Genomic DNA, 26,811 nt, shown 5'->3' on the forward strand with positions numbered 1-26,811 from the left:
CACCCTTTGTCTGTAGTACTTACCGGCTTAAGGGGACTTGTGATGGCACAGTTAAGTCCACCAATCAGCACCATGTTGGGCATTAATGGTTTGGGGAACTCCGCTGTGAAGTCGTACCTCAGGAGCCACACAGCTCCAGAGCTCAGGATTTCCACCATGCTGACGGGTCTGTTCATTACACGGGATGCCAAATCCTCAAATGACCCATAGAGAACTTTACACAGCGAAGACTCCAATATACTCACTAACACGTTCAGCACCCGCTCTCCCCAACTCATTCGGTCAGAGTTTTTAGTGAAAAAGCGAGGGACATAAGAGGGAGGATCAGGACAAGCTGTGGCTTTAGAGTCCAGACCGCAGGGCATGCCCCGGAGCATGTAGACTGCAGGAAGAGACAGATTATAAGCCAGAATGGCTCCGGCGGGCATGGCAGGGTCTGTCAGGACAGCATCGAATTTCTGCTCCATCAGAAAACCCATCAGCTCCTGATTGAAGAAAAGACTTTCACTTGTGGAGATCATGAGATACGTCACAAAGTACATCTGATTCCATAACTCCGAGACTTGCTCCAGTAGACTCATGAAGCCAGTTATATGCTGAGATGTTTGTGCCGTCATTTGGTCTATCAAGTCTTGTCCATATGGTACCGGGAAAGTTTTAGTCACATAGTGTTTACCAGCACCCAAGCGCATACTGACCTCTGGGATCACTACCACCACCTTGTGGCCTCTGCGGCCCAACTCTTCTGCCACAGCTTTTAACCCCGTCCAGTGGCTCCCATCCATCGGCACCACCAGCAGTTTTCCAGTCCAGTCTGTTCCTTCATTTCCAACTGTTCCTGCTTTTTTAGGTGCTTCAGGTACCTCTCTTTTTTCAGTTCCTGCAGTTCCCTTTGTTTTTTCAGAGCCACGAGTAGATCCAGTTCCCTCAGTTTTTTTAGTTCCCACAAGACCAGTTTTCTTTCCCAGAGCAGAAAAGAGCAGCACACTGAGACCTAAACACAACACAGATGTCCTCATGATTCCCCAGCACCGAAAACATCTACCTATGTGTGTGTGTGTGTGTGTGTGTGTGAGAGAGAGAGGGAGAGAGAGACCAACAGTCACAGCAACTTTTCAAATAAAGCAAATAAAGGCTTTACCTCTAGTCATGATTGGCTGCTTTATAGAGGAGGTGCTTTTGTCCTCTTATCAGGAAAAAAAATAATTTAATTTGTACTACAGTAAATCTATAATTCTGGATGTAATTCTGTAGTCTGCAATTTTGCAATTCTGTTAGAATGTACTTCTCAATCAAAGATATTTCAAACTTACCTTGGTTACACTTATATTTTACGTCAACTAACTACCTGTTTTTTTGTGCAAATGTTTTTGCAGCCCTTTTAGTAGTAAAAAGCTAGTAAAACACTTGCAAGCATGAGATATCAAAAACAAGTAGCAACATTCTAGCAAACACCAAAAATATATACAATAGCAACCACCTTGAATAGCGTACCAACCACCAACTCCAACCATCAGGCATGGCATAGTCATTATTAAGCAGTGCCCTACAAACCCTCCATCAATCTTTTAGCAACATCTATGCAACCAGCTGGGATACATAGCACATGCTACATGGACATAATAAACTACTGTGCCAAAAAAACAAATGGGACAACATTTGTTCCCATTCTCAAGTTGTGGCTCACATGGGTGGAACATGGTGTAGGTGGGTTTTATATGATCTTCAAATTGGCTTTGAGTGGGTTTTTGTACACGTGTTGTTACTGGACCCAGGTGGGCTTCCCAAATGGTCCCATCATTGCAGTACACCTTAAGCTCAGATTGATTTCAACTAGGCCCCCTAGGCAGTACCATCCAGATCTGGCCCATGTTTAACCCCTCCTGCTCCCATCACTGACCTTAGAACCTCTTCTGTACATTTTTACTTTTTCAGACCTCAGATGTTGTAAATATATTAAACTGAAAGATATTTAGAACCACTCACCGGATTAAGTGGCCTCTTGATGGCGCAGTTGAGTCCACCAATCAGCACCATGTTGGGCATTAGTGGTTTAGGGAACTCCAATGTGAAGTCGTACCTCAGCAGCCACACTGCTCCAGATCTTAGGATTTCCAGCATGCTGATGGGTCTGTTCATTACAAGGGATGCCAAATCCTCGAAGGACCAGTACAGAAACTTACACAGCAAAGGCTCCAACATACTCATTATCACGTTCAGCACCCGCTCTCTCCAATTCATCCGATCAGAGTTTTTAGTGAAAAAGCGAGGGACATAGGAGGGAGGGTTAGGACAAGCTGTGGCTTTAGAGTCCAGACCGCAGGGCATGCCCCGGAGCATGTAGACTGCAGGAAGAGACAGATTATAAGCCAGAATGGCTCCGGTGGGCACTGCTGGACTGGTCAGGACAGCATCGAATTTCTGCTCCCTCAGAAAACTCATCAGCTCCTCGTTGAACAGAAGCCCCTCACTGGTGGCTTTTTGGAATGCTGCAAACTTTCTCAAGTTGTTGATTCTGGTGTTGATTCTCTCCAGTAGGGGCAGTGGTGTGCTCTGCATCACCTCTGCGTTACGTGCCTGTAGTTCGTCTAGTACTTCTCGCCCATATGATACTGGGAATGTCTTAGTTACATAGTGTTTGCTGGAATCCAACCTAATACTGATTTCTGGCATCACCACCACCACCTTGTGGCCTCTGCGGCCCAGTTCTTCTGCCACCGCCTTTATCCCTGTCCAGTGGCTCCCATCCATAGGCACCACCAACAGTTTTCCAGTCCAGCCTTTTTCTGCATTTTCCTCTGTTATTGCAGTTCCCCAAGTCGCTTCAGTGATCCTAGTTTCTGGATTCCCATGAGTTTCTTCAGTTACTGTAGATCCAACCACTCCAGTCAAACCATTTCCATTCCACTCTCCCAGAGCAGAACACAGGAGCATTCCGAATGCCAAACATGCTGAAGAAGTCCAGGTCATTTTAGAATATGTGGAATGTTCTCCTCTGGCTTTATTGAACACTTGCATACCAGTTATACTCCTTGCAGGCCAAGAATCAGGTCAAAGCTCAGTGCAGGATTAGAGTAACTAAGGGGCTGGGCACAGAGTATTTGAGGGGGTTGGCTGGTGCCGGGTGAGGGTGGGGGTGGGGGGTTTGTTTGACGAGATCTGTGTTGACAGTGGGTGTGAGTGTGATTGAAGTCCAGAGACTGACCTACTACTGTGTGTAAGAGAGAGAGAGAGAGAGAGAGAGAGAGAGAGAGAGAGAGAGAGATAGAGTGAACTATCTATAAGTATAACTTCACCACTTTGGTTTACATGTTGTCTTTAATGCAGAGTCACCCTTTGCTCTAGAAAAGGAGAAAATATGTCATGTATTAAATCAGTAAAAGTTCAGTGCAATAAAACACTCTAGGATCTGATTGTAAACATGAGAGGAATCTCATCCTGAATCAGCACTTCTTCTGTGAGAGGATTAATGAGTTGAGGGCCTGTTCCCATTCTCATTCAGTGATTCCAATTAAAGGAAGCTGCAAATCTGCTTATACAATCCCAAATAAGAAAAGGTTTAGGCAGTAGAATAAAATGCAATAAAAATCTCCTAAGTTTCTGTTGATTTTATTTCATTGCATACAGTGTGAAATGAAAGCGCAGCGAAAGTTCTACTAAAGACTCCAATGCTACGTCACCTAATTACCTATCCAATCAGCTGTTCCCTCTGCCTTTAAATAAGATCACTCATTCAGTACCTTTGCTGCCTTTCAGACGCTGATGGTCGTTCTTACTGACGTTGTCCGCAGTTCTCTCGCTTATGTCCCGTTCTCGCTTCTGGTGTGTCCGACCGGCGTCTCGTGTTGGCCTCCTGTTGCTAACCTCCTACTGCTGGCCGCTTTGTCGTCGAACGCCTCCCGCTCCTACTGACGGCTGCTGATCCCCACGTCCGGTCGGCTGTGCACGGACGACGCAATCTGCTTGCCACGCGCCGCGCCGTTGGCTGGCGGCCCGCTACTCTACCCCCTCCTGCTCTGTCCCGCCGCCGCCCCAGCCCACTGTCGGCGATAAGCCCCAGCTGTCCCGGTCCTTCAGGCGGTCGCTGTCTCGGCGTGGAGTTCGGACTCTGGTTTGGTCGCTGTCGAAGGGCGCTGTGGATCTGCTTCCGGGTTGCCTCTCCCTGTAACGCAGGGTTCTGTCGTATTGTGCAACCCGTCGTGATGTGCTTCTCGACGCCAGTGCCCATGCGCGGGGCCTTTGTTTGTTTTCTTATTTCGTGGTTTTCTGTTACGTTGTGGTCTCCCCTCCTTACTCTTAACTGTCCTCCGATATTTTGTTTCGGCTTTATTGTATTCCTGCTGAAGCATGTTTGAATATGGGGCTTTTTCTAGCGTTTTTACTTTATTTGTGTACTAGAGTAGCACGGTTCGAGAGGGTGGCAAGTTGTAACTGAGCACCGGTTCACCCGGCCCCTCTGCCTTCGCTCCGCCTCCCCTGGCCTCTGCTGCTGCTGCGGCTGGCGCGGACCTGCCCGTATCTTTCTCCTTCTGGCGCGCTCTCCCTGGAACTTTGACTTTTGCTGAGCTGACTGGCGCACTCCTGCCTGGATCTTCTAATGTTGCTGTGCTGCCTAGCGCGCTCCTGGTTCGTTCGCCGCTACTGCGCTGCTGGTGCGCTTCTGTCGGATCTGCTGCTGCTGCTACTGCGCTGCTGGTGCGCTTCTATCGGATCTGCTGCTGTTGCTGCTCCTGCGCTGCTGGTGCCCTTCTGCCGGTTCTGCTGCTGCTGCCCTGCCTGGCGCTTCTGTCGGATCTGCCGCTGCTGCTGCTGCTGCTACTGCCCTACCTGGCGCTTCTGCCGGATCTGCTGCTGCTGCTGCTGCTACTGCCCTACCTGGCGTTTCTGCCGGATCTGCTGCTGCTGCTGCTGCTGCTGCTACTGCCCTACCTGGCGCTTCTGCCAGCTCTGCTGCTGCTGCTGCTGCTGCTGCTGCCCTACCTGGCGCTTCTGCTGGATCTGCTGCTGCGCTGCCACGTGTGTTTCTGCCTGGGTCCTCTGCTGCATGGCCTCTTCCTCCTCCTGTTTAGCTACTGCCGTGCCTGGCCCGGCTTTTGGTAGGCCGTTTGTTTCTGCTGATGCTGCTATGGTTTTCCCCGCGCTTGCGTGCTGTCATCCTACAAGGTAAGGTTCTTCTTTTGCCTTCCTTCCGAAGCCCGTTTGCCCCCGGCGCGTGGATGGTCCGCTTCGCGGTCTTTTGACCTTATGGCTGGCCGCTCTTCTACCTCTTTTCTTTTTTCTTTTTTCTGTTCTGTCTTCTGTTCGCTGTTCTGTTGATTTTTCCGGACTTTTGACTACATTCTAACATTCTACTGCTCACTGCTTCATTCTTCCGCCGTCTCTTCCCCGACCTCGCCTCCCTTGCTGTCACGTACAGTTACTCATGATTGGGTTTTCACGTATTCGCTTCTTCGACATATTTTGTATCATATGCATGTTTGTGTTTCTCAGTGCTTTCAGTCTCTTGCGTTCCATGTCATTGCTCCTTGCACTTTGCTCCGTAAATTGTTCGATGGCAGTTGGCAACATCTACTGCTCTGCCTAGTTTACGGTAATCATAATGGAATAATATTAATAGTACTAATAGTGATAATGGTAGTAATATTAGTACTAATAATAGTGATAATGATAATAATGATGCCGATGTTACTCTTTATTTTGTAGCACCTTCATACATTACAATGCAGCTCATCGTGTGCTGTACATTGAATAAGCACGAAAAATAAATTTGTGATGGTTAATAATATTGCTAGTGGTGCTAGTACTAATTAGAAATAATGCTAGAATACGAACTGATGTACAATAAATTGTCCAACTGTAGTATATTATTTATAAGTATATTTATTTTATAAAACATACATAATGATGATAATAATAATAATAATAATAATAATGGTACTGCTGATACTCTTACGAATTATTGTACCTGTGAAATGCATTAGTTGTTAAAGCTTAGTTTAAAGGAATATGTCTTACTCTGCGTTTTAAAACTGTTTGCTGCTGACCTGCTTCCCGGCTTATCATCTTATTACCTTTTCTTTTCTATTTAATCTTCTTATATCTTTTCTGTTCTTCTGTGTTTTGATCCGTATATAGTGTGTTTCTTTATTCTTACTGTTCTTTATTTCTTATGAATCGTGCTGTTGCTGCTGGATGTCTACATTTCCTTAGGGCTATTTAATATCTATGTATCTGTATCATTATCTGTCTCTGGGTTCGCGATTTCGCTTGGGTGCTTTTGTGTCTTCTGTTTGCTGTGTCGTTCGTGGCTTTTCTAGTCTCGCTTTCTTGGTTGTGGTCCGGTATTTCTCATTGTTCTCCTCGGCGCCGTTTCTTCGGCTGCGCTCGGTGCGAGCGCCGCTCTGTTTGTCGGTTTTGGGTATTTATTTCCAAGCGCGATAGTTTGCCGACTGTTGGCTATTAATTTTGACCCTCGCCCCTGGATCTGCCTCTCAGTTCTGTACGAAATGATCGGTGATGATCGCGCGCGTTTCATTACTTTTTATTTTCTCTGAAATCATTAATAAAATACGTTGTGACCGCGAAGCTGTGATCACGATCCTCATTTAAGTTGTTCTTACTGCACTCCGATTATGTCATTGCTCAATTTAATTACCTGGGACTCAGTAATTATAAATTAATTTCATAATTGGTAAACTTTCTATCTACAAAATTATTGATGCCAATTAATAAGGAACGTCGTAAGAGTCAGATTATCCGAGTTCGTTTTCTAATCCAGCTATATGCTTACTCCTCAAAGGCATTGCAAAAATCCTCTTCCTCAATTTAATATAGCTTGCCATTTACAGAAATAAATCTAATTTACAAGTTATATATATTCTCCCTATGTTTCAACTGCATACGGCAGCTTTTATGGATTTAAGCGCACAGGCAATTCACGAGCGCGCGCCGACAATATTTATTTGATCAGTTCAATGCCTCACGCTGTCTGATTTAAGCTCTACTCCTTCCTTCATTACTGTTTGCGCGAAACATTCTGTTGCAGATAACAGGGCCCTGTTTTACAATTAAAATGCTAAAAGTGCACTCCTATTTCTGTCTTTACATTTCTGGGGCAGCTATCTGCTTTCACGCTCTTCTAAACTTTATGCGCCTCTGTTTGGTTTCACCTAATAGCTACCCTATGGCGAAACAGTGGTCAGATTTCACCTGTCAAATGTCAATTAGGAAACGCTGACCATCTCCATCCTGCTACGCTGGTCGCTCTCTTTAGGAACGACGCAGCCACATCCTCAGCGAAGCTGACGTCACCATTTTGCTACTTGAAGAAGACGGGTAATTTCAGCACACCTGTCACACACTTAGACCAGAACTGGACCTACTGCTGAACGCTCAGCAAGCTCATTCAACACTGTCTAAGTAAGTATTATTTATAAGCAAACACTGGAGGCGGTGGAAGTACTACATACTTTAGAGTATGTTAATTTGTGCATCAATCCGGCGATTTAAATGATCTATTATACATCAACATTTGCTTTTGTTTCAATGCTTCACTAACAGTATTAACCAGTATTAAAACGATCTGTGATACTCTCCCAACACTGCTGATTATCACATGTCTATACCTATAGCTTAATGCATTATGGCCCGTGGTCATTTACATCAACACATGCCAGGAGACAATCTCCTCTTTATCTTGGGCTCACAGCCCAGACGACATGACATGAGGATTATTGCATGTTACTAACAGCATGTTTTTTCAGGGGTCGAACCCCGCGCTCAGCGTTTTACAGGGCGCGCAGCCCGTTACTAACAGCAACGCATGCTTTGGGGGCGGTCCCCGCGCATGATGGGCTCGATGCCCAACCTAGATGCATGTTTTGGCATGGCCCTCACTAACAGCAACGCATGCTTTGATTGGGCTCGACGCCCTCGTGTATGAATGTAGGGCCCGCGGCCCGTATGTTTGGGGGCGCACCCCTCGCCTAATACCATTTTCTTCTTGCTAACGTCTCTTCCTTCTTCCCCTTCTTCACTCCTCTGTCACACAACTTCCCTTTGATCTCCTTTAGGCCCTGTATTAACTTTTTCTACCTTCTATTATTTCTGAACTTTACTATTTAAGTCGCTTTAGACAAAAGCGTCTGCAAAATGTTATGTATTGATCGGATGAATGCAGAATTAATTAAAGAATGAAAGAAATGAATGTTTGAATGTAGGCACATGGCCTGTATGTTTGGGGGCGCACCCCTCGCCTAACACCATTTTCTTCTTGCTAACGTCTCTTCCTTCTTCCCCTTCTTCACTCCTCTGTCACACAACTTCCCTTTGATCTCCTTTAGGTCCTGTATTAAGTTTTTTCTGCCTTCTATTATTTCTGAACTTTACTATTTAAGGCGCTTTAGACAAAAGCGTCTGCAAAATGTTATGTATTGATCGGATGGATGCAGAATTAATTAAAGAATGAAAGAAATGAATGTTTGAATGTAGGCACATGGCCTGTATGTTTGGGGGCATTCCCCGCGCATGCTCTGATGAATAGATAACTGAATGAATATGTAATGATCTAATGAATAAATGAGTGAAGGGCTCGCCGCCCGAACGCTTCGGGGGTGCACCCCGCTTGGGCTCGTAGCAAGCGTACGTATGAAATGAAGGGCTCGCCACCCGTACGCTTCGGGGGCGCACCCCGCTTGGGCTCGTAGCAAGCGAATGTATGAGTGAAGGGCTCGTGCCCGTACGCTTCGGGGGCGCACCCCGCTTAGGCTCGTAGCAAGCGTATGTATGAGTGAAGGGCATCGGCCCATACTAACAGCATGGAAAGTTGGCGCAATGCAAGCGCATCACTGGACACTACACTCACGTTAACTCTGCTTGTTACTGCACAGGTCACCCACATTTAGTTACATCAAGCATGTGCTCACTTAACACAATCCACGAGTTAAATGCTAATAAACTCACTCATGCATGGGGATATCCAAGGTATAAAAGGAAATGCTTCACTGTCCACAGTCACCGGTGCTAAAGAGCTATCGTTCAAAAGTACGGTATCGTTTATTATTATGCTGATTATTAATCAAACGTTTCATTTATTACAGGATGTAGGATAAAGTAAAGATCTACCGGTGGGTATATATATATATATATATATATATATATATATATATATTAATTCTTTCACTTTGGGGTTGGCTCCGCCCCTGTCTCCAATGTACGACAGGATCTGCAGAGCCCAGATGTATCAAGTCCTGGGCCGATGACGGGGCCTACGCCAAAGACTCTACTAGAAGACTGTTTCATTATAACCTCTTCATATATGTATCTTTGTTTTGCTAAATATGTTAAAACATTAAATCGTGCAACTGACAACATTTCTTCCGGAGTCGTAATAGTAGAAATGAAAGCGCAGCGAAAGTTCTACTAAAGACTCCAATGCTACGTCACCTAATTACCTATCCAATCAGCTGTTCCCTCTGCCTTTAAATAAGATCACTCATTCAGTACCTTTGCTGCCTTTCAGACGCTGATGGTCGTTCTTACCCTCCTCCTTCCCCACCGCCTCCAGGTTGGTCCCGTTTGGTTGCCCGGTGGTTGGCTCCGCCCCTGTCTCCAATGTACGACAGGATCTGCAGAGCCCAGATGTATCAAGTCCTGGGCCGATGACGGGGCCTACGCCAAAGACTCTACTAGAAGACTGTTTCATTATAACCTCTTCATATATGTATCTTTGTTTTGCTAAATATGTTAAAACATTAAATCGTGCAACTGACAACATTTCTTCCGGAGTCGTAATAGTAGAACTAAAGATATTTTATGTTTAATCTGGTCAACACTTATGCCTTTTGTTGTACCAAGTAGACCAAAAGATACTTAAAAGCTAAACATCAAATAAGAAAGAAAATAATTGAGATCTATCAGTCAGGAAAAGGTAATAAAGCCATTTCTAATGTTTCTGGACTCCAGTGAACCACAGTCAGAGCCATTATAGACAAATGGCAAAAACTTGGAACAGTGGTGAACCTTCCCTGGAGTGGCCAGCCAACAAAAAATTACCCCAAAAGGGCAGTCACGACTCATCCAAGAGGTCACAAAAAAACCCACAGCAACATCCAAAGAACTGCAGGCCTTACTTGCCTCAGTTAAGGTCAGCGTTCATGGCTACACCAAAAATGTCCTTTATGGCAAAGTGTGAAGACAAAAACTACTACTAAGCAAAAAGAATATTTAAGCCTTGTCTCAATTTTGCCAGAAATCATGTTGATGATCACAATACTTTTGAGGAAATACTCTGTGGACTGATGAGACAAAAGTGGCCCAGATGCTGTGGCATGACTTTGAAAGTGACACACATGCAAAAAAATAAGTATCATTAGTGGGCAAACACTTTTACACCACTGTAAATAATTCAGAACTTAAGGAGCAGTGTGTATGGAAAATAAGTAAAAAACTGTACAATGGACTGCAGCTTCAGTCTACCATGTGTACCATATTTTTTTTGCAATTTTCCCAAAAATAGTCAGTGCACCTTATAATCCAATGTGCCTTATGTATGAATTTTACCAGTCAGGTTGTAAGGAGCAGTTAAGCCACTCTGCTGAAATGCAGCATTATACAGGAGTTTCATTTTAGCCTGAGGCACTGAGGCTGGAGCAGTATTAGCATTAGCTGCTAACTGTGCTAAGCACTAGCTCTTCCGCTGTTCAGAAGTGAGTATTATCGGCCTGTAGCCTGCTGCTAACCCTGGGTAGCACTGCTGGAGCAACATAAGCTGCTAAGCTCTAGCTCTTTCGCCATTCAGAGATAAGTATTATCAGCCTGTACCCTGCTGCTAACCCTAGCTAGCACTGCTGGAGCAGTATTAGCATTAACCATTTACCGCGCTAGATTTTTCGCATTTCGGAGGCGAGTATATTGCACTGTAGCCTGCTGCTAACCCTGGCTAGCACTGCTGGAGCAGCAACATTAACCATTAACCGCACTAAGCGCTAGCTCTTTTGCAGTGCAGAGGTGAGTATATCAGACTTTAGCCTGTACGTTTACACCGTTAAAATAAGCTACTTAGGACAAACCGCTAGCTCGTACTGGCTTACAGGAACACTACAGGAAATCTATGCTTACTATAAATAAATGTGTAATGCAGGGACAGATAGGAGTGATGCTTGCCAAGTAAAAAGTAATGATAGTTTTATTTAGAGGATGTATAACAGGAATAAACAACCAGATAGCTTGAAAAACAAAACTCTCACCGAATACAGAAACCATAGCAGTGAATACAGTCAAGGATCTAATGCCAGAAAGACAGTCCAACGATACAACAAATCCGACAAGGGCAGATAATAATTTACTTAACTTAGTTAGCTACCCCCATCAACCCCCCAGTGGCGAGACCTGCTGAAGTAGAAGGAAAACACGATGACACCCATGTTCCTTGCTAGTGTTGCATATTGCATATTTATAATCTGGTGTGCCAGATGAAAATAGACCAGAAAATAGATTTTATTGACTTCATAATCCGGTGCAAAAATATGGTAACTCAAAATGGTCGGAAACATCAGAGATGAACTGAAAAGCATGACAGGATATTGATAATAAAATGTAACCAAAATGTTCCTAAACTTAATCTCATAAAACCATAACACCAGTTAAACCAGTTGACACAACTTACTGGAAGCGAGCCTAAAAGTTACTAAGCCAATCCATGGAAGCTTTCAGTCAGTCTAAAAGTCACTGCTAAAACACAGCTATAATTTAATAGCAGCCCTTTATGACGTGCTACCTTGGTTGGTGTTAATTTTACCTGAGAGCAAAGACAAAATTGAAAAAACCTCTCTCTCTCTCTCTCTTTCTCTTTCTCTCTTTCTCTGTCATATACACTCAATCTGTTAATACAGACTACACTGTGAACCAAGCTCAACTGCTGTGAGAGACCTTTACACAAAATGTAAGTAGTAATAAATATTTTCTTAACCATATCATAATCATTTTCAAGTAATATATGAATAAATTTTATCTATGTAATTGGGTCAGGAGCTCGTGTTATGTTGTCAATATTAAAACTGTCTCCTTTCCAAGTCCTTCATTTTCAAAATAATAATTTCAAGACAATAATTCCAGGGAAGATCAGAAAAAAACATCTACCTACTTGTGTTTAATGGTCCACGAGTCATACAGTCACACCTTTTTAGCTAGTTGACTAATGTGTAACAGAGTTATACATGTGTGATATTAATTTACCCTGAATAGAAAAAACAGATTAATTAGAATATAGGAGGCGAAGAAAAACAGGCAAGTCTAGTTTGCGGGACTGTCATAAGCTGCATAGAATCATCAAATCTGTTTAAACAATGAAGATACTCTTTATTTTTAAAAATATGTTTTTGCATTAAGTATGTTATGTTGTTTTTACCATTAAATGTAACCCTTCCTGGTAAAAGTCATGTTGTCAAAGTATAAATATATGTGGCTTATACATTTCCATGTTTTTAGACATGAAGGGCTCTGATGAATGTAGATCGCAGGCGACGGGTCGTACGTCGTCCCCTGTTTGTCTTTTGTGGCTGCGTTCACAGCTACTTGAGATTTCACCCATGTGAAACGTGTATAGATGTGACTGGTAAGCACAGAGGCTACCTATGAAACCAGCTGCTACTTTATTCCACACCAGTATTTGTGTAAAACAGAAAAGGAATCATCAGTGACTTTAATCCTCTCTGTCGTATCAGGGAATCAAGAGATCACAGAGCAGAGGGAGGGGACTTCAGTACCCTGTGCCTGTAATTGTCCATATTTAATTCACATACTTTCCAGTAAAATTTCCTTTAATCTGTTCTTTTCTAGATGTTTAAGAGCTGTGTCTGCAGGGTGATGCTGCCATGTTTTCCAGAACTTCAGGAAATGTGACAGCAGCAGTGATCCTCATCCTGGCAGGTAAACTTTTACATTTGATTAAATTACAGATTTAATTTCAGCTAGAAATTTAATTCTAGGGAATTTAGCTTCCCTTCACAATTTACCAGGCATGGATAGGAAACTTCTGGATGGGATCAGAGCTATTTACCACTATAATTATAAGTACTTTGAAGTTTTTTAAATTACAGACTGTAATCCTCCTTTCACCCTGTTCTTCAATAGTCTAGACTCCACAGGACCCCCACAGAGCAGTTGTTCATTCTCTAAGCTAGTTCTTCCTTCCTTCTCTGGGGCCCTAAGCTAAATTCTGATAAGAGGCCTGCATATCTGAACTCGGTAAACTTTTAATGTGACATTCTTTTAAATATTTTTTTATATCATTATCTGAACAATTTATTGTAATCATTTATTAAGATATGTGCTTTTTAATAACAGTTCAAATTTACTTGAAATCTGTTCCTGCAGTTTGTTTAATGTTCTGCTTTATATGGGAAATGAGAAAGACAGGGGCCCTTGTTAATTTGTGGGGCCCCGTGCAGTGTGTTTAGTGCACGTATAGTCATTCTGGTCATTCTCAGCACTGCAGTGACACTGGCATAGTGGTGATTAGTGTGTTACTGTGTGTTTTATTGTAAGAGTGGATTAGACACAGCAGTGGAATTTTGCTGGAGTTTTTTTTAAACACGGCGACACTTACTGTTTACTCTATTAGTTACTCCTACCTAGACCTGCTACACCATGTAGATGTAATGTCAGAGACAAAAGTTTCAGGCAAGATTCCTTGTTTCAAAGAAAAGCAAAAAAAAAAAAACAATTATTCTAAAAAGAATAATTGAAAAAGAACAAGCACGACAGTAATTAATTTCTTGTTTGGTTCTGTTTCTCTCAAGACAGAGTTCATTTGATTTATATCCCCAAAGCTTTTTGCTCTTTGATCGGGTCATCACAATACATAGACTGTTACTATACCTTCCCAGATAATCAAAATATCACTAAAACAGTGTGGTTCATTAAAGATCAGATTGATGCTGAACCTGTGAATCTGAGAGAGAATGAGGAGTATCAGGGACGAGTGCAGAACAGACAGATCTCGCAGAATGACTGTAGTATGATAATCAATATATCAAAATATCATACATCTGTATCTCAGCATGTTTCTGGAGACTCGATCATACTGGCGTGTCAGTGACTCCAACCCTACCAGCTCTTACACCTGGTACTATATGACAGGAAGTGGCATCATACCTATCATACATCATAGGTGAGAATCTAAAACCATATTTACAATATTACACACATAAGCCACCGTATATATGTCAGTATGCTGACTCGTCGTACTTGCTGATGAGGCATGGCCTTCCACTGAAACTGACAGACATAGCAAGGTGAGCACTGGTCAGTTAAGCAGACAAGAGACCCATGGTCACTCTGGAGGAGCTGCAGAAATCCACAGCTCAGGTGGGAGAATCTGTCAACAGCACAATACAGAGCACTCCTCAAATATGGCCTTTATGGAAGAGTGGCAAGAAAAAAACTATTATTGAAAAAAAGACATAAGAAGTGCCGTTTGCAGTTTACCACAAAGCCATTTAGAGGACACAGTAAACATGCGGAAGAAGAAGATGTGGTCAGATGAAACCAAAGTTTAGATCAAAGAATATTCATGTGATAGAATTGCCCATCATTAAAATCTCAATAAAATACAGTTAAGCTTGCATTTTTAAGGTGACAAAATGTTAAAGCCAGTGTGTTTATATATACACTTTTAAGACATTCTGGCACTGCGTATACCAAACTATGAACTGATTAAGGTGTGATTTTTGTCAACTTGCACAGTATAAGAAGTGTTTGAAGGAAGAATGTGACAAAAATCACAACTAAAACGCTTAAACAGTTTGTTCCCTTAATGCCTAAACATCTTGTTAGAGAGAACTACAACATTAAAAGTGGAGTGTGCTGCAGGCCAGAAAGGAATGTATGTTTAGTAACAAAAACAATAAGGTGAACTATAGAAAACCTGTAATAATTTGGGCTCACACTGTCTGCAATCCAATAAAAGTCAAAAGTAAATGTGAATGTTTTTGATCATTTGCATTTTCTTGTATAGGGTTGCTAATATGGATCCCACTGCCAATTCAATGTGCTAATCTAGGCTAACCCTAACTTTTAATATTTAATCTGTGATCAGGAGGAAGAGAGGAGCAGAGAGAGACACACATATTCAGGTACTGAGAGATGATTTCCCTTTCTTTCTCTTTCCTTCCTCCTATAAAACTGCTACTGAATAAAAATTGAAAAAGTTGCGTTCTTCTTATCTCTCTTCAAAAGAGTCTAAATCCTGCAGATGATACTTACACAGCTCTGAACCTCACCACCATCAGCTCAGACTATGATACTCTGCAGGTACGTCTAGTTGTGTGTGTGTGTGTGTGTGTGTGTGTGTGTGTGTGTGTGTTTCTCCTGGTAAAGTATAATTAGTTATACAAATATTTTTTTATGTGTGTTTGTGTGTGTGTGTGTTTGTGTATGTCATTCCTCCTGGTAAGTATAATTAGTTATACACATACTTTAATATGTGTGTTTGTGTGTGTATGTGTGTTTTTCTCCTGGTGACTTTAGTTATAAAATTATTTTGTTTTCCAGCATGTCAGAGACTCTGCCAGTGACACTAACCCCACCACCATCAGCTCAGACTATGATACCCTACAGGTACAGGTTGTGTGTGTATGTGTTTGTTTTATATATTAAATGTGTTTAATGAACTTATATACATGTTTTTAATGTTCTTTTTTACAACATGTAAAAGACTCTTCCAGTGACACGAACACAACCTTAAACCCTGCAACCATGTCCTCAGATTATGAGTCTGCAGTGCTACACTGAGTGTGTGTGTGTGTGCTTGTTTGTGTGTGTGTTTCAGTGTTTTAATATTGTTCTCTGGTGTGTTTTTTAGAGTGTGAGGATTTAAGTCCAGCAGAGAAGAGCTTCAGCAGCAGATTTTTAAAAGTACAGAGACTTTTCAAATATAAACGACAGAAAGTTTCATACACAACTCTGCGACACGGTTTCCCAGACAATTAAAGGAAAAATAGTCTACGGTTAGGTAGGGCTGAACGATTTTGGAAAATAATCTAATTGCAATTTTTTATCTATAAATTGCGATTGCGATTTAAAATGCGATTTTTTTGTCTTCTCAAGTATTTTTCAACAACAGAAGCAATAAATCAATCTGTTTAATAATAAACAATGTCAGATTTATTTAAAGCACAGATAACAATAAAGCAAAAAAAATCTATGCTTTTCCTTTTCACCATTTGTTTTTTTTATAGAAAAATAAATACATAAATAGCTTTTCCTTTTCACCATTTTTTTAATTAGGAAAAACAATAGATATACAAAATTTAACTTACTGCTCTCCAGCTAGTAACATCATGAAAAATTAAAGTGCAAAAAACATAAAGAGAATCTGCTTTAACCAACTCGTTATTTTCTGTATTTGAAGATGCAGCACTGGTCGTTGGCATTTTAGCCTTGCAAATACCACACGAGGCTTTGTGGTGTTTTTTTAAATGCTGAAAAAGGTTTGTAGTGTTACCTCGCGTCGTAGCAACAGTAGCAAGGCACGTTTAGCACAGTACCTGACGTTGAGCAGTATCTTCTTTTTTAAAGCCAAAGTAATTCTACACAACTGATGTGTTCTGTCGAGCCTGAAGCCATTGTGCAACAAGGGCGTTTTCACACCTGTAGTTCGTTTCTAATGAGTTTGTTTACTTGGAGCGTTTTCTCGCTCTGTTCGGTCTGGTTTCACATAGGCATAAATGTAAACGCACCAAAATGCGCATCAATAAACCACGCGAGCAGCCTGTGTCCTCTGATTGGTCAGAGCTGTCTGACACGGGAGTACATTAAATATAAATATACGAAAAAAGTAAATACAGCGAGAAGATTTTGTGTTCCAGCGCAAATATCTGTGCTTTAACACTGAACGCTGAAACACTGCACTTTCAAACACAGTGTTTCTGCGCGCGGCGCAGATTTATACATAATAAACAGAGTCACGCGGCTGTGAGCTATGAATGCAGCGCAAATTTATACATAATATACAGAGCAGTGAATGCAGCGCGTGCCTGGACACAGTGTTTGTTCACAGCTGTGGTAATTAGCGTTATCTGGCTAATATATTAGTTTAAACTATGCTTGCTTTATCAGCAGTTTAGCTCAAATAAATGGCTTATATTTAATAGGTGGATCCGATCGAGACCGGATCACGTTCTCACCACAAGCGAACCGCTCCAGAGTTCGTTTGGTACCTAGAGGAGGAGGTCTCGGTCCGGTTCTTTTGATCCGCACCCGAGTGCGATTACTGTTTTTACACCTGCTCAATCGAACCGCACTAAAGTTACAAACGGACCAGAGTTCGTTTTAACCGGACCAAATAGTGCTGGTGTGAAAACGCCCTAAAGTGCGCTGTGTTGACTTCACTTCTCCACCTCCCTGCCTTCTGCTCGGGTATGCTCCGCTCGTCCTCGGCTTGGCTCGCTCCCAAGTCACGTGACCAGTCAAATCGCAGCCAGTGCGGTTAGAGAATCGCGTTTTAAAATATCGCAAAATTATCGCAAATGCAATTAATCGTTCAGCCCTACGGTTAGGCTTAATCCCTGTTCCTGTGTCAGTTAACATCTCTCTTTCGTTCTCTCTTACACACTGAATAATCACACATCAGTTCTATTTTGAGTTTTAGCTGTTCATTATGAGTTTTTTCTAATCATGTGATCTTAATCCTCCTCAAAGATCTGAACAAGAATTAAACTGCAGCATCAATCTCACATGAAAGAACTCAGAGAAAGTGTTTTAATCAGGATTTTAGCGAATCATCTTCTTCTGCTTGTTTTGTGTTTATTATGTTATACTCTTAATTTAAAGAGCATTCCAAACACGTATTTGTAAACAACTAATGTACCTGTATTTGCACAGAGAATTGCACAGATTAAGGTGATATTGGTCCACATCTTTAACTGTACAAAAGTGTGGAGTTCTCATAGTTGGGTTTTTCATTTAAATCTCCACACGTTCTCTATTGGGGACCAGTCAGGTCTGCATTCAGACCAGCTTAGAACCTGTAACTACAGTTTCACACCCTGCTTTTGAAAAGTGCAGCATGTGGTTTTATTTTGTCCTGTTTAAAATGCATGGACACCCCTGGGAAAGATGTGGTTCTAAAATCTTAATGTACATACTTTACTGCATTAGTGTTAAGCTACACAAGTGTACTGACACACCCTCATACCGTCCCAGACCCTGTCTTTGGTCTGGCTGTCAGAAGCAAACAGTCCATTTTTATCACAAAAATATAATAAATGCAATACTACTTTATTTAATCACTGTACAGTCCAAAAACATGGAGATCAGGTAAAATTGGATACTCTAAATTGTCCAGAAAAATCCAGAATACTCTAAATTGATCTGGTGTGTATGTGTGTAAAGTGTGTGATATATATGTACGTTTGTGTTTGTGTAAATGTGTGTGTATGACTGTGCCCAGATATGGATTGGCACTCTGTCCTGGGTAATTGCTGTAGTGCCTGATGTAGTCCTCCAGGTGGACGGTTGTTTCCGGTTGAGAGAACGCTGTGCGCTATTGGCTGCCGCTTCTCACAGGTGTGTGGATGAGTGTTGATGTGTAATGTGCTTGTGTGTAAGACGTGTTAATCGTAAAGCGTCCTTGGGTTTCTAGAAAGGCGCTATATAAGTTGAAATTTATTCCCGTTTGAGGGTCCAGAGTCCGGAAAAGTTGACGCCAGTTCTACATGTGTTATTCTGTTAACAGAATAAGGCTTCTGTTTTGCAAAGTAATGTTTTAAGTGGTATTTGTTAATGTAATTTCCTATTGGATTGCCTGACCAAAAAATATTAACAATTGCCAAATTAATCCTGTGTCCATGTGGTTCTGTCAGCTGTTGTTAAATGTTTTTGATTCAGAGCTGTTAGATTTTAAATGTTTGTGAACGTAAAAAGAAAGCTTAGCTTAACAATTTTAATAAATGTCCAACTTTGGTATATTTGCTTGTTAAAAAGATCCTGTAATCATTTAGAGTGTAAGATGAAGTGTGAGTGTGAGCAAGTAGCCTACAGGGAGCCAGCTAAAACCGCAGCACCTACAGCTGGCTATATACACACACACAGCATGGGTCAAAAATGAATCTTTGCCTGCAAGCAGAGCAGCTTTGAATTGTTACTCAAAGGCTCAGCGTATCAGATAATATTTTTTTTGTCACAACATGTTTCAGTACTTTAATTTATTTGTTATAAACTGGAGATAATCTGCCCATTTTTGCCCACGTCTCAGCTTTTTATGGATGCTGCTTTTGTACCATTTCTTTTATTTCTGTCATGGTCAGAACAGAATAGCAGACAAGCGCAGATACTGATAAAAACAAAGTATGTTTATTATAATAATAAACAGATGTAATCAGGGTCGATACAGAAATAAGGGTAATCACCAGTAGACAGAGCAATGAAGTCAAAACCATGGGGCGCCGAGTGGTCCAGCGGTCTAAAGCGCTGCCACTATGAGCAGGAGGTCGCCGGTTCGAACCCCAGCTCATGCAGCTTTGCCATCAAGCTGCCGGCGTCAGAGGGAGCAAAATTGGCCCTGCTCCCTCTGGGTGGGTAGATGGCGCTCTCTCCCCACATCACTCCTACGGGGATGTCTGCAGCACAGGGCGTCTGTGAGCTGATGTACTGGAGCCGAGCCGCTGCGCTTTCCTCCAAGCGCGCTGGCTGCTCGGTAATGCTGCATCAGCAGCAGCTCGAAAAGAAGCGGTGGCTGACTTCACATGTATCGGAGGAAGCATGTGCTAGTCTTCACCCTCCTGGTGTGTTGAGGTATCACTAGTGATAGGGGGAGTCCTAATGAATGGGTTGGGTAATTGGCCGTGTAAATTGGGGAGAAAATGGGAAAAAAATTTGAAATAAAATTATAAAAAAAAAAAAAAAAAAAAAAAAAAAGAAGTCAAAACCATACCATAAACGAGAGACAGTCCAGAGTTCATACACAAACAATCCAGTATCAGAGATAATCCAAGAGGCGGTGGTGAAAGTACAGTCCAGGTCATACACAAACAATCCAATATCAAAGGCAGAGGCAAGAATCGGCGTCGAGAAACAAAAAACAAGGTCATACACAAAGTAAACTGAGACAAGAGATAAGTAACGCTTTGTACGAGGATAACCTACAATACGCGGCGTGGTAGTCTGTTTGGCGTGCACCTTTATAGTGCCAGTAATCAGTATTCGGGACTTCCAGGAGGAAGCAGGTGAGGTGTCACGTGATCAGGTGAGTGCGTGATGTCAGCGGGTGGTGCATTCTGGGTAGTGTAGTTGTTAACCTGAGAACCTCCGTTAGAGCTTGGTGTGGAAGGGACAGAGGAGCTAACAGCACCAGACGTGACAATTTCATTACCAGCCCTAAATTTCCCCCATCAAAACTTTTTTTGGTATGTGTTGCGGGCCTGATCAGACAATTTTTTCTTACCATTACAATCTCATCTGATTTGGGGTTGTATATTATTATATTCATGCTCATTTTGCTTGCTATTGTATATGAAAGAACTTAAATTTTATAATTTGTTTAGGAATAAGAGCTCACTCTATGTTGCGTAATGTGTTTTTCTGTTTCCATAATTAGTGCTAGGTATTTCTATTAATAAAGGCTAATATTCTTTTATTTATTATTTATTTAGCTCTTGCCTACATAGTTAAGTGGTTGTAAGTAAAATCATACAGAGTGGTTAAGTATGAAATGCTCTTAATATGCCACATTATTGTTCATTATTTTCAAGATGCTAAAAACCGAAATGGACTATAACTACTCAATTTCAGAGCTGTGTAGACAGAGAGTCACATCAACTCTGTTTACTCTAATAGTACATTTTTGTTGACAGCAGTGGCATCAAGTGAAGCCTCTCAATAGTTCCCGGTAGTTAACGGTTAATTCTTGCAGCCCCACAGAGCTGCAGCAGAGTAAAGCATTAATCAAATGAACATATGCATTAAATCATGATAGTGGATTATCCCCCACTAAATTACCATCCTTAAGAAAGTTAATATCTGTGACTATCTGAGATTCTCCAGGCTATCAGCTGCTATATTATGTTGTGGCTGATTTTATATTTATAGCAAATAAAGAAGAAAGTTATACGAGGCTAAAAAAGGAAACCATTCGTTTTTAAAGACAGATAATACTAGAATAAATAGAATAAATATTTTTACTGCTTAACCAGATAACCTATCTAGATAAGTATGTAAGTCTCTAGCTATATTATTTTACTGTTCTGTTATTTTGTGTTTGTTATTCTTAATTAATTAATTTATTGGTGTATATTAGTAAAAATGTCACTGTATATTAGTAATTTACTGCATTAACCCTGGCTATTCTTTCTTTGTTCTTTACTGTTAATAAACCAAACTATAAACTTCTTTGTAGAGTCTTTATTTGTGAAAAGTACAAATCCAGTGTTTTACCTCAAATATACACCGTCTGGCTAAAAAAGTTAACCGTCTGGATTTAACTAAGCCAATGGGTAAAGCTTCCCATTGGATGATTACTGTATCAGTGATTATGTTTCAACTGGCAAAAGTTGTTTAACCCTAACTGATGCAGTGAGTAGATCAGAATTCTCACTGGTCCATAAAAAGTCTTAAAATGTCTTAAATTAAAATCTGTGTAATTAAGGTCTTAAATTGTCTTAAATTTACTGTAACTTTGCTGTAGGTTACATTTTCAGTTGACATGTTTAATTCTGGTGGGAAAACACAGTGGCCAACTGTAAACATCTAATCCTGGAGAGAACTAGTAATAGTTTAGTAATAGTTTAGTAATTTACTTATCCCCTTTCCAACAGAAGTGAGAGAAAGAGACAGACTCTGAAAAACAGAGAAAAAGGGTAAAAAAAGCATTTTTTAGAAGAGAGTTGATTTTTTTGAATGATTAATAATAATTTATCAATTATTTCTTTGAAGAAAAAAAAACACACCATGCCACACAGCCAACACACACACCAGCACACAACAGTGCGAGCGCAGTGCCTCAAACACACCCACAAGAGACAAACTTGTGGCAGTGTAAGGAACTTGTCGTCTGCCAGTATGAACGCAGGGTTAGGGGTTATGTAGAACCATGAAGAAACAGTCATAAATACCTGAAGGATCTATTCAGTGATTGTGGATAAAAAGGTTGGTTGTGGAAGGGCAGTGTGTGATTAATGTGTAGTTGTGACATGGTGTTTTTTTTGGATATGTTTTTTTTTTTTTTTTTTAGTGAAGTTGATCTGGTGGCACTAAGCATGCATCAACAAGGCTGATGTGACAAGGAGGACCTTAGTACCCAGTGATACCAGTCTGGACACCAGGTGTCACTGCTGGGTCTTCTTGAGGTGTCATGAGCTGAATTCAATAAAACACTGATGAAGGGGATGAAGGGTGGGGCCTATCTGATGACCCCGTGAGGAGCTGGTGATGTAGTGGTTGATTAGACTGAGGAATTGGACTCTGCCCTGTGTGAAACCCCAATTCTTAGGTTCAGTATTGTGACATATTTTACTGTATTCATTCACATAAATAAATAAATAAACAAACAAATACATGATTAAATAGTTCAGAACTAAAGAAACAGTGTGTATGGATTATAGGGAAACTCTGTAAAATGGACTGCAGCTCTAGTCTACCATGTCGATCTCAAAATTATCTGAAACATCAGAAATGAACTGTATAGCACAACAGGATATTTAAAATAAAAATTAACCAAATACTTTCCCTAACTTAACCTCATAAAACCAAACTTAACGCCAGTAACTTCATGAGTTAAAGTGAGAAACTTATGAGAAAGTGCTGTAAGGAACTTTACACAGACATTTGGGTTCATAGATTCACTTATTTTATTGTTTTATTTTGGTTATATTATTGAGTTTCTTTCTGACCTGTTCCGGCTTTAACACTAGCTATATCTTTCCCACTGTGAGACTAAACAGATGATCTGATCTTAATGAGTGAGTTCTGTATCAGTTCTGTGTTTTAGTGCACTGCTCAGTTAAACACCCCATCAGCTCATGAAATAACATCTCTGCATGGAGGAGATCTGTGGGACACACGTTATCTTGTTTTTTGCGACGTCAAAGGAGAAATCTCTCTCTATCTCTCTCTCTCTCTCTCTCTCTCACTCTCACTCTCACCAGAGCGGAGCTGGTTACCTCTGGAGGGATAGTGGAGGGGAATTCAGTGACTCTGAGCTGCAGCAGTGATGCAAACCCTCCTGTTCACTCCTACTCCTGGTTTAATCAGAGAAAACCTGCAGACACACCACTGACTACAGACCAGAATTACAGCATCACCAGCATCAGCTCACAGCACATCGGATTCTACTACTGCACTGCTCACAACCAGCTCGGACATCACAGCTCAAAACCCATTCATCTGAATGTGTTATGTAAGTCTATCCTCATGGACCCAATTTCAATTACTGTTGCATTTACCTTAATCATCTGACCTGTTTTTTTTTTGGGACCTGAGACCGCATAATGAGGAGAAATACAACTTGAGAACGACCTTTTAAGTTTTAAAGACACTAGAGGGCACTCTCAAGCAAATCCAATATCAATGGTTTTATATGGAGCATTTCGGCAAAATAATTTATTCAGCTTTTTAATAATATATTTTGTAAACAATTTACACAGGTTCTGTACTGTGTGTAATAAACTTGAATTTTCCCAGTTTCTGAATACTTAATTCTTATTTTACAATTGTTTGCTGTACCATGCTCGGGTACAGTATGTAGTACTTCTACCTTAAAAGTCTTTTTTTTTAAAGCTGAGAGAATATTTACCGCTGGAAAGGCTTTATACTGCTGAATGGACATTTAGTTACTTCCACACTGAGGAACATAAAAACTGTAACTCAGTGTGTAAATATTAATTTATCATGCAGTTTAGCAGATTAAACCTATTCCTAGACTATATTTAACTTTTAATTGTTTCTCTTCCTCTTTATTGAAAATGATGTGTAATCTAGTTCTGGGGTTAATTCCTGTTTGGGAAACTTCCTTATGACTTCCAGGAAGAAAAAAAAATCATGCTGGTTTTAGGGGTGTCCCACACATCTCAAAAATAAGGATTGTTTTGTCCCACCTCCAGCTGAAATAGAAGTTTTTGATTGGTTGTCCAGAACTGTTTAAATAAATTGGATTTCTTATTATATGCAGCTTAAATCAATGAAAAGGCCACTGATGATTACATGGATTCTGAATTTATTTGGAGGGCCCATAGACTGTGTATAGCTGGACAGAGCATCGTCTCTTAAAAGTGAAGCCACCACAGGTTGGGCGCCCCCTGCTGTTCGGCTGCAGAAAGCTGTGTAACTCCACCCATCCCCATAGGTTTCAATGGCAAAACAGACAACTTTCAATCACGTTTTTTTCTAATATACTGTAATTCTACCTCCTTTATTTAAATGCAACAGCTAGTGTAACCTCTGCTTATATTGTCAATTTTTTATATCCCCACAGAATTTGGTTTTTAAAACTTTATTCGGCTCTATTCAAAAAAGGTGTGGTTATGGTAAAAGGGCTGCTTATGGGCGGGACCAATAACAGACCGTCAGCTCCGCTCTGTGACTGCGAGGCAGCCCTCAGGGGCGGGGTTATTCAAATGAGTAGGCGTCTCTCCACAGCCTTTCTCCCTCCTCTGGTCTCTACTGCGCAGACTCTGGTCTCTGAATCGCCAAAATGGCGGAAGATTTTGGCTTCATTTTCATTGAATGAATGGGAACGGCGACACGGCGTCCATCTTTATATACAGTCTATGGGAGGGCCAGATTAGAAGCTTTACCTGGCCGTATGTATGACACCCCTGCTGGAATTTAATTCTTGCTAATTAAAATGTACATGAAACTTATTAATTGTAAATATTTACAGTCACAGATTTTTTACATTCTGATTACATAGCACTGTTGTATGTATGTTACTACCCAACCCTGTTTACAGAGGTTTTTTTAATACCTTCATTTTTGCTTTATTTCTCTGCATAGATACAGATAACTCAGTAATGAAATACGCAGTTTCTGGAGTTGCTGTGGTTCTGCTTCTTATGATCATTGCTGGCTTTCTGTGGATGAGGTGAGAATCTGAAACAGCGTTTAAGATATTACACATCTTATGGATGCTTTATTCAGCTATTTAGTATAGGTTTTGTCTTTGGTGTCTATATGATTAACATACGGTAAAACAGTAATATAATTAGAAATAACACAAATGTTAACACAAACCTAATGATATTCCTTTGTAAACTCCAACAGGAAACGATCTGGAGCTTCCAGCAGCAGAAGAGAAGAGAACAGAAGAACTGTGAGTATTATTGAGTCTACAGATCAAACGGGAGTCTCCTTTCGGACTCCAATTTGACATGCCTACAGATAGACCCCAGGAACTATTAAGCTTTTTTCCAATTTGCCTTCAGGCAGTAGGAACAGTGGTGGTTCAGCAGTTAGAGCGGGTATTGATTACAGGATTTTGGGTTCAATACCCAAGTTTGACAAGCCACCACTGTTGGGCCAAGATACCCCATTAAGCAAGGTCCTTATCCCTTACCTCTCCCCACAGAAGTCATGCATCTTTCTGTACCAGTGAATCTACTTTTGATTTATTATCTCCTGTTAACAGCACTGATAAATACGACCTGATTACAACAAGCTGAAATGCTATTTCTGCTGCACCCAGCCTCATAACTTAAATATTACAGATATTATCTTATTTACAGCACAAGTGTTTACAAATGTCAACACTTGTGAAACTAGGCTTTAAAACCCTTAGACTTTTATTTCATGAGTTCAGTACCATTTCCTTTTCAGCTGAAGCTTTAAAACACAGTCTGAATGTCTTAGCAGTAAAGCTAAGCTGCTGTAATTGAGAAAATGTATACTTTATTTGGCTGTGCTAATTTTGTACTGGTGATGTTCAGTTAGTCAAACTACTTTAGTTAAAATTTACTAGCAACACATTAATTTTGTGTTCCTAATTGTATGTGTTAAAACAATACTTTAAAAGGTTACTTTAGTTGTGTGTAGGTAAAAGAAAGTTAACCGCTAATGCTTGCAATGAGCAAATAAAGAAATGTGATCGTCAGTCCCGTCACTGTCTGTCTGCCTGCCACGGACTACTCCAGAAACAAACTCCATTTCCCATAATACACCTGTACTGCACTTTCTGGACACGCTGGATCACATGACTTAACGGTGTTCCATTTCGCCATCCTACTAATTGTACACACCTGGACTCAGCACTATAAATAGCTCTCTCCCTCTCAGTATACTCAGTATAAATTTAGTGCAAATTTGTATAATTTTAATTACAAACAAGTAGTAATTAAGTACAAATTAAGTATATATATATATATATATATATATATATATATATATATATATATATATATATATATATATTTTACAAGGGTTTGACCACTGTTTTCATCTCTCCTCTCTCGGTTTCTTGTAGCATGCTTCCACTCCTGTGTATGAGACCGTCTCAGACCTGGCCACAACCTCCACCCTGAGAACAACAGCAGCCTCAGATGATCAGGACGGGGTTCAATACTGCAGTGTTCAGTTCAAACGCTCTCACGCGGAGGAAGCTGCTCTGTACTCTACTGTCCAACACGGAAAAGCTCCTAAGCAGGAAGACGAGGTCGTGTACAGCAGAGTGAAATCTGTTAAACCCTGAGCTCTAGACAAAACACTGCATTCATGAGATTATGCTGGTGTGGGTTAACGCTGGTTTTAAACAGGCACAAACATTTTAGTGATAATTGCACCCCCTTGCTTTAGCGCAGTGTATAAATTCATTTTCTTAAAACCAAA

General features: G+C 41.0%; 1 protein-coding gene and 1 long non-coding RNA gene across 3 annotated transcripts in view; one reads left to right on the plus strand and one right to left on the minus strand.

The window, feature by feature from the left end:
• The window catches only part of LOC103027829 (UDP-glucuronosyltransferase 1A1), a 20,117-nt gene extending 17,060 nt beyond the window's left edge, over positions 1–3,057 (minus strand). The window contains exon 1 of one of the 2 annotated variants that reach the window (XM_022668232.2): positions 1,987–3,057. In XM_022668232.2, the coding sequence (XP_022523953.2) occupies positions 1,987–3,018 (1,032 nt within the window). In that variant the 5' untranslated portion in view covers positions 3,019–3,057. Of the gene's footprint in view, positions 1–23; positions 1,069–1,986 lie in introns of those variants that run through there. The other variant, XM_022668233.2, reaches the window with a different exon arrangement.
• The window catches only part of LOC111191963 (uncharacterized), a 21,804-nt gene extending 3,138 nt beyond the window's left edge, over positions 1–18,666 (plus strand). Inside the window, exons 4-10 of the long non-coding RNA XR_007429125.1 lie at positions 11,892–11,941; positions 12,838–12,927; positions 15,098–15,134; positions 15,238–15,312; positions 15,553–15,618; positions 15,863–16,012; positions 17,559–18,666. This is a non-coding gene — a long non-coding RNA (uncharacterized LOC111191963). The remainder of the gene's footprint in view (positions 1–11,891; positions 11,942–12,837; positions 12,928–15,097; positions 15,135–15,237; positions 15,313–15,552; positions 15,619–15,862; positions 16,013–17,558) is intronic.
• The last annotated feature ends 8,145 nt before the right edge of the window (positions 18,667–26,811 follow it).

Source organism: Astyanax mexicanus, chromosome 23 (genome assembly GCF_023375975.1).
Source record: "Astyanax mexicanus isolate ESR-SI-001 chromosome 23, AstMex3_surface, whole genome shotgun sequence".
NCBI lineage: Eukaryota > Metazoa > Chordata > Actinopteri > Characiformes > Acestrorhamphidae > Astyanax > Astyanax mexicanus.